The sequence below is a fragment of the Trifolium pratense genome, linkage group LG1 (assembly GCF_020283565.1).
Source record: "Trifolium pratense cultivar HEN17-A07 linkage group LG1, ARS_RC_1.1, whole genome shotgun sequence".
Taxonomy (NCBI): Eukaryota; Viridiplantae; Streptophyta; class Magnoliopsida; order Fabales; family Fabaceae; genus Trifolium; species Trifolium pratense.
The window spans coordinates 4219436-4232047 of record NC_060059.1 but is presented as its reverse complement, the minus strand read 5'-3'; the positions used below and the strand labels follow the sequence as shown (position 1 = coordinate 4232047).

The window sequence follows — 12612 nt, the reverse complement described above, 5'->3', positions numbered from 1 at the left end:
TTTTCTCCCATGATAATGATATTATCTGATAGATTATAACCCTATCATCCCATGATTCTTCACAAACAGGTTGCCCCAACTATTTAAAGGCTCTGTTTGGATATTAAAAATAAGTTATTAATAAAAAAATTATTATTATTTTGGCTTAAATGCAGTGTTATCCCCATATTTTGATTAAATCGGAATTTTATCCTCCTGTTTTAAAATGCGGACTTTTACTCCCATTATTTTATAATTTTTTGGATTTTGCCCTCCCTAAAATTCTGCTTTCGAGTCTCAACTTCAAAGCTCCGCACAAAACTCAATTTGGATCAATAATTCACCAAACGGATACCGAAATGACCGTAATCGAGTTAGATTTCCACAGAATCAAACTCCACTAAATTTGGAGTTATAGAGAGATTAATTACCGTTTTAGTGAAGGTATGTCCCCCAAAATTCTGCACAAAATCTGCTTTCGAGTCACAATTTCAAAGCTTCACTCACAACTCAATTTGAATCAATAATTCACCAAACGGATACCGAAATGACCGTAATCGAGATATCTTTCCACAGAATCAAACCCCACTAAATTTGGAGTTACAAAGAGAGATTAATTACCGTTTTAGTGAAGGTCTGTCCAATTACTCATTTTGCAGAAATCTACTTCTGACCTTTAAATTCAACATCGTCTACCAAATACATCGTAACTCCAAATTCGACGAAATTGAAATGACAAAGAGGGTAATTTCGTTAGCTTTCCAGACATGTAAATACTATTAAAAAATCAGCTACAGGGTGACAGACATGACAAAAATACCAGTAGTAGTTCCATACAATAATTAATTTGGACAGACCTTCGCTAAAACGGTAATTAATCTCTCTCTGTAACTCCAAATTCAGTGTAGTTTGATTATGTGGAAAACTAACTCGATTGCAGTCATTTCAGTACCAGTTTGGTGAATTATGGATCCAAATTGAATTCTGTGCAAAGTTTTAAAGTTGAGACTCGAAAGCAGATTTTGTGCAAAATTTTGGTGGGGAGGGGGCAAAATCCAAAAAATTATAAAATAGGGGGGTAAAAGTCCGCATTTTAAAACGGGGGTAAAATTCCGATTTAATCAAAACAGGAGGGCAAAACTGCATTTAAGCCTATTATTTTTTTAAAAAATCACTAGTTGTTTAAATTGTAAGAAAAAAAAAATATAAAAACACAATAAAAAATAATTATCATTGTAAATGGCTTAAAAAAAATCTTAGGTTTTTCAAATTTTTTTATCAATTTTAATTTAATTTAATTTAAAATTTGAAATGACTAAACCTAAGACTATGCCCACACAAAATCATAGTCTACCGACCCACTTTTTGAAGCTTGGAAGAAATGCAAAGTTGCTGTTATATCATTTGCTATGAATGATGCTTCGGTTATTTATTAAAGATTTCAAAGATAGATACTCCCATGATAAATTTGTCAGAATGTATCAACTTAATTCTGATCTTTTTTCATTGAAACAACGTGATTCTTCGGTTAATAGCTATGATACCAAACTCCAAAATCTTATTAATGAGCTGAATATTTTTCAACCTCTCGATGGATGCTCGTCACCTGGTTCCGGTATTTGCAAGGCTTATTTGATTGTTGTTAGTCAAATGGGAGAGAATTTGTATTCTCTTCATATTAACTCCTTCATAGTGTTGAAATTATTTTAATCAAATATAAATAAATATTATAGTTCAGTGTTGTTAGGATCACTATGCCAGTGATCAACACTATTTTGAAGCTGAGACATTATGTGTAAATATAAATAAATATTATAGCTCAGTGTTGTTGGGATCACTATGCCGGTGATCAACACTATTTTGGAGCTGATGCATTATGTGTAAATATAAATATTATAGCTCAGTGTTGTTGGGATCACTATGCAGGTGATCAACACTATTTTGGAGCCGAGACATTATGATATCTTAAGGACCATGTAATTTCTCTGGCTTTGAGGCATTTGAGAGAAATTATGTCTAAAATGTTGGAGCTCGATGTTGATTAGATCATTATACTGCAGTAGTCAACATCATTTGGGAACTTGGACTTATGGTATCTTATGGACCATTGAATTTCTCTGGCTTTAATGCATTTGAGAGAAATTGAGGACTGACGAAGAAAATGATAGTATGGTTGAGATCACAGACATATCATTTTCTCGCTACACTCTACACAGATGACTAGTCGACGGAGTTTGGTGGTATTTGTAACCATGGAAGGTGTTGTATCAATAACGATATAATTGCTACCATGATTCGATATCATTTAACTTTTGTTGGATGAAGTCTTAATTAGATGTTACATCTTGGGATCATTGTGGCCACGTTAAAATAAGTTATCAACCCGAGAGTCGTTTTCAAAATATTTTCTCAAATTAAAAATATACAATTGATTTTGCCAAAGTGGGAGAATGTTAGAATATTTTCCAATATTTTGTGGGCTACAATCAATTGTGAGTTTTGGTTTTAATAAAAACGGGTTGATGTTGTTGTGATCCATTTGATGATGCTTAAGCCCGATAATTGTGATCAGTAATAATGGGCTTGAACACTAATTCTGATTTGTGTAGAAATAAAGTGTAGGTCCAACTTTAGGGTCCATGATGGGTGGTACTAGGTTGAGATCTTTTATATATAAGATTGGCTAGGTTCCCTTTGCCGTCACGCACAAACACAATAAGCTCATTTGTGATTTTACCCATCAAATACCTCAAAGACCGGAGCAAGTGATAGGCAAAAGAAGACCTTGTCTAACATATCGGTGGTTCCGATATTGACTCTTCGGTAAACACAATCGTTTGATTATCAAGTAAGTGTGTTCTAATTTTATATAATATATCAATCTCTAAATTGTTAATTATTATATGATAGTATGAAGAGAATACAATAAACCTTAAGCTTTTAATTAAGACATGATAACTTGTGAGTCCACGTATTAAACTAATTAAACATCAAAAAGCTCCACTACGATAAATAATGTTGACAAATTTCTAGTATATTAGAATTCATATACATTCCTTCATTTTTCTTTTGATTGAAAAGTATAAGATCTAGAGGTATAGAAAAATGTGTATATGTACGTGAGACATACGAATCTACGACTAATTTGTAATAATTTTTTTTTTGTTTGAAGGAGCTAATTTGTAATAACTTATTATGCACTAATGAGAATCCAAAAGTAAAGTTCCTATTCTAGCCCTTAATTTATTATTCCCTAACAAGACATGCACTATCTATATAAATGGATCACATAGTCCTATTCTTGCTTTATCTCTAAGTAATAGGCAATTCTAGAAAGCAAAAAATTAAATGTCGTCTAAAGTCAGTTCCCCTCTTTGCTTGGTATTGTTCTTTTTCCTCTTCTTAACCTTCACACATGCAAGAATACTTGGCCCTGTTTCTTCCCCTACCATTTCAAGCAATACTCAATATGATGAGGTGAGTTACTTTCAACCAAGTGGTTAACGAGCTTCTGCGAAATCAAATTATTTTTATAGTAATTTGAGTTCGATTTTTGATTGAAATTGATCTGACTTTACTTTATTTTTGGCCTAACTTTGAATTACCCAGACAAACATATATACATCAACAATTACATATCATATCCTTGCTCTTTTTTGTATTGTTCAATTAATTAATAATCTTCATTTTCTTAAACTTGTTAATTGAAGGTTTTGGAAGATGAGAAGGTCAACATAGAGGACAATTGTGAGGGTATTAGTGAAGATGATTGTTTGATGAGAAGAACACTTGTAGCTCATACGGACTATATCTACACACAAAAGCAAAAACCATAGGTCTAAAGATGGTTTTCTACGTACCTTGTTGTAATTTTATATATAAGCAATAGTTTTTATATCTGCAAATTAATTTCTGACATTTAAGAGTTAGTTTAAATATGTATTAATATTTGTTTGTTGGCTTAATTAGTAAAATGGTCCCTTAAAGACATTTTTGGTTTTAAATTGGTCCCTTAAAGAAAACAAGGTCCGAATAGGTCCCTTAAAGACATATCCGTTAATCATTTTGGTCCTATTTGGACCTTTTTTTAAGGGATCAAACTGATTAACGGAGATGTCTTTAAGGGACCTATTCGGACATTTTTTTCTTAAAGGACCTATTCGAACTTTTTTTTTCCTTCAAGGGACCAATCTAAAACCAAAAATGTTTTTAAGGGATCATTTTACTAATTAAGCCTCGTTTGTTTCTATTTCTCATAATGTAATGTAAACCCATGTGTATACTGATTTTGGTAGATAAATATTTTAATATAATTTTATTTATACATAATTATGGTGAGTTCTTATTGTTTTCTTTTTAGGGGCAGGGGTAGCAATGTTTCCATTTTGATTGGTTATAGCAAAGTATAAGCTGTAAAGTTACGGACTTATTTGGCAAATAACCTACAAAATGGACTTAAAGTTAAAGTCACTTGTTTTGCAATTGCAAAGTGAATAATAGCTTTTGCAGGAGAAACAGAGAAAAGCTTAAAATTGTAGAGTCTTCTCGTTCACGTTTGAAGTTTTGATGTTTCTATTTATTATTCAAAACAATATCTTATGAGGTTTTACCAAGGGAGGTTTGATCTATAGCGGGACTCCTATAACTTGACGAACATAGTTTGAAATTCCTGCGGTTGAAAGAGATATTCATATTTATTGTCTTTCACCCATAAGAAATCAAAATATATTTTGTTGTCTTTTACCGGTCTCTGTTCGTTTTGTGCAAAGATCTAAAAAAAACCTGATGATGTTATAATATTTCACTCGTTTAACATAGAATCAAATATGAAATACTTGATCCGCTTTTTGAATAAAATACGATCTAATTTTTCTTGATTTTGTCAAAATAAAAAGTTCTTCTAGATAAACTGAATTATTTTTTCTAAACAACTCTTACAAGGTTTCTCTAATATTTTGTACTAATATGAACTATTTGAGATTGTATAGGTTTAATTATTATCAAGCTCTTTGAACTATTTGAAATTGTTTAATAGGTCTCAAAATTATTATTTTTTGTGGCTGAGACTTTAAATTTGTCAATATCTTAGTTTTACACAAACGTCAAATAATAATTTATCAAATTACTTGATAAGCTCACTATTTTTTTTCTTGAAGAAATAAGGTCATTAATTATAACAATGTTTTAAAAATATTGATAATATTGGATTTTCTTTGAATCTTTGTATAAAACTAATTTACACCGACAACACTTTCTGAAAGGTTTAATCTAGTGTTTGATTTTTTAAACTAAGAAACCTATTTACGGATTATTCAAAACTATTGAGACATGATTTGAGAAAGATTCCAAGTTCTTGATCACATGGATTAACAAAAACAATATCCCTAATGTCATTTAATCCCAATGGTGTTGGTAAGACTAATAATATAACCAGAGTCATGCAAAATTTGGAGAAGCCTCAAATGTCATTACTTATGAGTAGCTATGTATATTAATTGGAAGTTCTTTATTAATCTAATTGTTTTGTCATCATATTTGCCTTGTGAGTTTTGGATCATATTCATATGTGCGTTGCTCAGCTGATTACTCATGTTCAACCGTCACAAGGATTTTTAGTACAAATGGTTGATGTTGTTGGGTCACGAGAGGATAGTCGGGGATCATCCACATTTTTGGACACCACACTTTAACCCAAAATATTAAGGTGTTAAGTTTATGAATAATTTTACTTATAAAGTGTTCAACCTCCACTTTTCTAAACAATACGAGACTTAACACATCTCACACTTGCTACACCATATGCGTAAAGTGTATAAATGTTGTAAATCTCAAGCTACCAAGCTTTATTTCTATATTATTACAAAAAGGTAGTCATGATTCAAGTTATTTTCTTCAAAAGACCAAGTTTGAGCCTAGTTCAGTTCCGTGTGAATTTGAATTTCATGCGATATTTTGTGGTTGAATATAGGTATATATCTCAAATTCTAATATGGTATCAGAGCCTATCCTAAATTCATTTGTTGTTTGTTGCGGAGACCTCCCATATTTGGGTCACCCGTCGTTGTTGATTTTACGTTTCACCTTGTCCAGTTCTGGACGTGAGGGGGTGTCTTAGAAGTCTCACATTGGCTAGAGATATGGTAAAGATAGCATTTATAAGTGTAGTGCAAACCTCAACTCTCAAGCTAACTTTTGTGGTTGAGTATAGGCCTCTCAAATTCTAATATTCTAATATTTCGTTTGAGGAAAAGTTAGAATGCAATAAATAAAAAAGTGATGGAAGTTATTATGATGTGAAATACTACGTAACTTCCAAAAATTTAGGCCTACAAGCATATGACTTTGATTGCATTACTTGGATCAAAATTAAAGGAACCCTGAATTATTATTTTTCCTGTGGATTAATTCATCTGACAAATTCAAATGAACAACCTAGCAATAGAAGCTTCTGAGTGGATTTGTAAAATTCCATTCCATGCATGGCACCTGGATGCCGCACGTATATTTGGCGCTTGGTTTTGACAAATCTGATTTCAATTAATACTAGGTTGACTTGGAATGGGAAACCAGGTAGTACTTTTGTCTTGAGTTCTAATTATCCTCAAATTTTAATGTGTCTACACCTCAATTCAAACATGGAGTCAAAGTCTACAAAAATGAATTTCTAGTATATCAAGATAAATGGGAAAAGCTGACTAAACAGTTTTTTGAGTTATTATATATGAAACCAAGTTTTCATCTAGATATACATAAACATATTGTTGTGGATGAATTAAAATTATAAATTTGTTTTTGACGACAATTACAATTATAAACTTGAGGGTGTATATTCACTAATTTTTTTTTAATGGCAAATATATATATATATATATATATATATATATATATATATATATATATATATATATATATATATATATATATATATATATAAGAAAAACTGATACACCAAGAGAGTCCACAAAAAGGAGTATAAGAAGTACTGAGCCTCAAAGTAATGAAAAAAATACAAAGAATGACTTAGACCATCTCAAATGGTGGTACTTATATTTTTAAGTAATAGTACCTAATAGGTACTCCCATTGGAGCAAAAACAAAATTGTACCTAATAGGTACTAGTTCTACAATAAGACATGGTACCTAAATAATTTTTGTGGGACCTATTTAAAATGGTGTTGAGTTATTGGATAGATGTGTTACTAGTGGGACCAATTTAGAACTTTTGAAGAGGTTTTGGGTTGAAGGGGTTTAGTACTTATTGTGTACTATTATTAAAAAAATTATAAATGAGTGATCTGTACATGTGGGATCCACTTAAGTACTCAAAAATGAGTAGCTGCATTGTGGATGGTCTTATAAAATTTAGGTTAAATATCCGTTCCTAACTGATCATCCTTCGGTTTTAGTTGCCGTGTAACCCGTGTTAGGGTTACTTACACCTAACAATAAATTCTATCCTATAGTTTTCCTGAATTTTCATTTTAGTCCTTGAAGTTTTTTCCGTCAATACTTGTAGTCCATACTTTTCATTCAACTCGTGTATACTTTCACATTTTTGAATGATTTTTTGTATTCATGTTTATAACATTATAAGAACATCTCCGATAAAAATTTATAATTTTTTAACATAAGATGAATTATTTATGAATTTTTATGTGCAAAAAACTAAAAAATTCATATTTAATATTTTAATTCATCTTTTGTTTAAAAAATTTAAAACTTTTGTAAGAGAGATTCATACAATGTACTAAACATGACCACATAAAATATTTTAAAATTTAAAATGGTATGCACGAGTTGAATGAAAAATATAGACTAAAAATATTGACGGAAAAAATTTCAGGGACTAAAAAGTGTGAAAAAAAATCTTCAGCGACTAAAATGAAAATTATGGAAAACTATAGGGACCAAAAACATATTTAACCATAAATTATAACTTTTGATAACATTCTTTATTTTACTAGCTCTCGTGTTTATATAAGAAACAATTGAATTTTTTAGATTCATTGAATAATTGATGTAACTAGTTTAAAATATAGACCACATACATCAAATATTTGATGAATCTAAAAAGTGAATTGTTTCTTATAAAAAGTATAAAAAGAATGGAAGAGAGTACTTTAAAACAATACCATATTTATAATTTCTTATCTCATTTTATATATTTATCTTTTTTACAATAAATACTTGAAGACACTATTAATAAAAATAATCAATACTCCCTCCGTCCCAAATGATAAGGGAAAAAAAAAATCACACTTATTAATAAAAACTAAAACATAATAATTTGGAGTATGTGTTTTTGTATTTTTCTTAAAATAAGTTTCATAGAAATATATACAAAGAATTTTGATTGGCCATTGTTTATTGATAAAAGTGAAGAGAAAAAAAATTAAATGCAATTTACATTTAATTTTATGAGAAAAAGAGAAATTTTAGTTTTTTTTTCTCTTATAATTTGGGATAAAGAAAATGAGTTTTTTCCCCTTATAATTAGTTAATTTGGTCAGAATGGGGGCTTCAAGGCAACATAGGGGGGCCGAAAAAACGAAAATCAAAAATGAAAACCAATTGTGGACTATTTTTATATGGGCCTGACTCATGGGCCATGTGGTAGTTTCCCGCCATAACTAAATCTCTGCAAATGCAACGCAACCGTTTCAGACAAAGACGATAACAATACCAAATTGAAATTGAATTGATTTGGTACAAAATTTCAAAATGTTGCAAACCCTAGTAATACCCGCAAACTTCCGCTTCGCGAATCGAATGTTCCTCCGAAGAAGCTTTAGGGTTCGCGCATTCACTTCTTCCTCCTCCGATTATGAAGACCAGTCTCGTGGTGGCCTCCCTCGCTTCTACTCCGAAACTCTTCCTCCTTCCAAGGCATTCTCTCTTATACTTCATCTATTATTATGCCACAAATCATATTCTAATTCATATTTCTATGAAAATTCGCATTAATTTGAGCAATAGGTGTAGCTTCAATTTGGGAAAATTTTCAGTTGATAAGTTCTCTTCTTATTGAGTGTAATCTATATACGGTACTTGGCCTCTCATTGAGATGGGGAATAAGTAAAAGTTTTTAATTCGGGTCTCATAAAGTTAGCATTTTGAGGACTTGATAACAATTCGTTTGCTTTGTTTGAAAAAAAAAAAATAGCTGATAATTTGATTGAATTTGTGGTGTTTGGTAAAATTAGTAATATATGTTTTAAGTAAGATGGGTAAAATTGAGAGAGAAAATGATAAGCTATAAGCTAGTCAAAATAAGCCACAAACTCGTGAGAACATGTCAGTTACAAAACAGTTTTATTTTTAAAAATTATATGAGCTTATATACTAAAAAAACGTGTCTTGCCAAACAGACTCTTAACTTTTTTGATAAACTGTTGTGGTTGAGCTGTTTATTTTTTTGATTGGATTGGCCAAATGTTTTGAAGATGTTTATTTACTTGTTTGTTTTTGTTACTATTCAGGGCAATGTTATTCGGGTAAAAGGCGATGAATTCTGGCACATGACAAAAGTATTGAGGTTGTCTACCAACGATAGGTAATTAATCCTTCTTGATCACTGCTAATGAGTCATGCGTTTGAGAAGATTATTTGGTTTTCGTTTGTGATGATTAATTTTGTCCTTGGAATTTGATGTTCTTTTGCCAAATTGAATTATCTTTCATAACTATAGACATTAGATTGTTTAATGTTGATTGCTAATAACTAATAAGCTTAGGAAAATCACAGTAGATTTAAATGTAGAACTTCTTGTACCTGCAAATTTTTTACTCCGTATGTCTTTTACTAAATACTAATTCTTTTATATATAGAAATGAGAAGGTGGAAGGAGAGTTTGTTTTAAGTCATTGGAAGTAAAATGAAAGATAGTTATTGCCCATGTCTCTAGCCTATGCTTCAACATTTCCTTCTAGCACTGTGATCTGCAAAACTTTTTTGTTTTAATCCAAATCATGATGTTCAAGGGTACAGCTCTTCAATGGAAAAGGAGGTTTGGTAGAAGGGTCCATACAGAACATTGACCGCACTGGAGTTGATTTTGTTGCATTGACTGATCTGAAGTTAATGCCTGCGCAGAATTTTCAATTACATGTTTTTTCTGGTTTTGGTAGGTTTTGTAGTTTTCTACTAAACAAAAATTAATTATTTATGATGGTTGCTTGTTTTCAAAACTTGAATTTCCGCCCCAATTTTCCACTTGTTGAGAATCATACAGGTACTCTGAAGGGTGGCCGGGCTGACTGGCTTGTAGAGAAGTGTACGGTATGTTCAATAGCTTATTGAAATTTTATCTGGTTATATTACCAGTTTTATATGTAATAGTTGTTTTTCTTCCATTCATGACTTACATAGGAACTTGGAGCCAGTAGTGTTACTCCGCTGTTGACTGAACGTTCTCCGTCAATCTCAGAAAATCGGGTGGACAGACTGGAACGTGTCATTTTAGCAGCGTCTAAACAATGTAACTGTTTTTTTGCATCTGAGGTTAAACATTTATATTTTGCTCCTTTCAGAAAGTTGGGTCTAATTGAAGGGTGACCCATTTTGATTTTGGTCAGTGAATCTTGTATTATTGCCTCTTTTTTTAGGTCAAAGGCTGCATGAAATGATCCTGAAACCTCCTGTAGAGATTGGTGATATTTTGCATCTTGTAAGTTCTCCATTATAAATACCTGGCAAGTGGCAAGAAAGTTGACATGAATTTAAGTTGTTTGAGAAGTATAGTGATCAGTGCATTGTAATAACCTATTAACATCCACGATTTCCATCTTATTTACTAGTGATATGTTTATTATTTTCCTTTTTTTTCTTTCTTGGAACTCTTTGAGTTAAACCAGGGATTTGATTCCATTGGTGTTAGGACAGTTAGGTGTTGGTAATTTAATACATGTGGCTACATAGTCAATTCATGGATTATGCTCATAGAATTCCAACACTTGTCTTCTATGTTCATGACTTGATCTATTTTTTGTGGCTTAGATTGCGCAATCAAAGCTATCTCTTATTGCAACAGCAGAAGCAGCTCCTGTTCTAAATGCATTGACATCATTGGAAAAAGAAACTAGTGGCTTAATCATAGTTGGACCAGAGGGAGGTTAGTGTACTTAATAAGTCTAATTTCATTTTTTGTTTTGTTTCACCACATGTCTGCCTGACTGGAGATGAATGGGCATTTCAAATTGATGGAGTCATAAGTTGAGTTTAAATAGTTTAAGTTAAATTCTCCCTGTTTCTATCAGGCTAAAACGAAAATGTGTGTAGTTGGCAAATAATTGTTGTGTTTCTAGGGAGGACATAAATATATAATATTTTCTGCTAAAGTGAAAATGATGCTAGTTTATGTTGTATTGGAGGTCTGCAGATTTCACCCAGAAAGAAGTAAATATGATGATGGAGGCAGGTGCTAAAGCTGTTAATCTTGGGCCCCATCGTCTTCGAGTTGAAACTGCCACGATAGCACTTCTTGCTACTGTCATGTTATGGTCTGACTCTCAGCAAACACCAGTCTCTTGACTCATCTGTATATGTATGTCAGGTCAGGCATGCTTATGTTCTAGAAGCAATATATATTTTGTAGCACTTGTCTGTTAGATTTAATTATTCTAAGTTCACACCGGGTATGAAAGTGGCATTTCTGTATTTGAGTTCAGGAATCAGAGAAAATGCATTAAAGGTTCAAGTCTTTGCCTTCTTTTATTGAGAGGATTAACCATGCTTTAAAACTTGGTCAATTTATAAAAACCAACTGTGGTAAAAGACCGATTAGAATATAGATGGAGTAAAAGTATAACTTGTCATGATACTTTTTCTGAGTTATTTGCAAGCTGTTATCATGGATACTAAGGCATTTCAGGGATGGGGAGTATTTACAGCCATTGAAAAGCAAGCCCATCCCTTATCCAATACTCTTTTTCTTCAATGCAAGGCTTAATTCATAAACATCTTACTAATTCTTAGAAGCATCAGGAACAATTCAAACAAAAATATTCCCTACATGTCAAATTATATCCATACAAAAGTGGTATACGAAAAAGAAAGGTAAACATAAAAAAGAAAATGCTAAATAAAGATGTCATGTTGGACCATCCAAGTGACCTACGTATATTGTGAAGCGAACACTTGCGCGCTGATGCACTTGCTACACCATGTAGAACAATTTTTAATAATAGCAATTCATCAAATTTTTTGTTGTATTGGCAAATTGTGACTAGTTGTCTGTAAAATTGTTTTACATTAACAGTTTTACATTTGCCAAACATATGATCATACATGTCATGCTATAGCTGTCGGTCCTCTAGTTATGGTTAGCCAGTTCTGTTATAATAACTTCATGTGTTTAATTAAAAAATGTTCTTCATATTATGTTTCTGTGTTAACCTTTTTATTTTATGATTCTTTAATATCCTATCTCCAGCCTAATTGAATTTTATGAGAGAATGTTGGCAAGTTAGTTGGTTTATATGGATCACTGTCACTTTCTCGTTAGTACACACATAACATCATTTAATATAAACAAATCCTTATTGGTTTATACTACTACTCAACAATTCACACTAATTTGTATTTATTTTTAGTATTTGATACAGTATTTTTTATTCATGTCGTGAATCGCACATC

At 31.5% G+C, this 12612-nt stretch overlaps 2 protein-coding genes across 2 annotated transcripts; both read left to right on the top strand.

The window, feature by feature from the left end:
- The first annotated feature begins 3252 nt into the window (after window positions 1–3252).
- LOC123882044 (phytosulfokines 3-like) lies at window positions 3253–4045 on the top strand. Its single transcript, XM_045930832.1, has 2 exons — window positions 3253–3456; window positions 3690–4045. The coding sequence occupies exons 1-2, from the start codon at window positions 3328–3330 to the stop codon at window positions 3813–3815; spliced, it is 255 nt and encodes an 84-aa protein (XP_045786788.1). The 5' UTR covers window positions 3253–3327; the 3' UTR covers window positions 3816–4045.
- A 4596-nt stretch (window positions 4046–8641) lies between these two features.
- LOC123882036 (ribosomal RNA small subunit methyltransferase E) lies at window positions 8642–12357 on the top strand. The gene is made up of 8 exons (XM_045930818.1): window positions 8642–8865; window positions 9459–9532; window positions 9960–10102; window positions 10211–10257; window positions 10348–10456; window positions 10584–10645; window positions 10975–11089; window positions 11357–12357. Exons 1-8 carry the CDS (start codon window positions 8701–8703, stop codon window positions 11506–11508), a joined length of 867 nt encoding a protein of 288 aa, XP_045786774.1. The 5' UTR covers window positions 8642–8700; the 3' UTR covers window positions 11509–12357.
- Window positions 12358–12612: the final 255 nt, after the last annotated feature.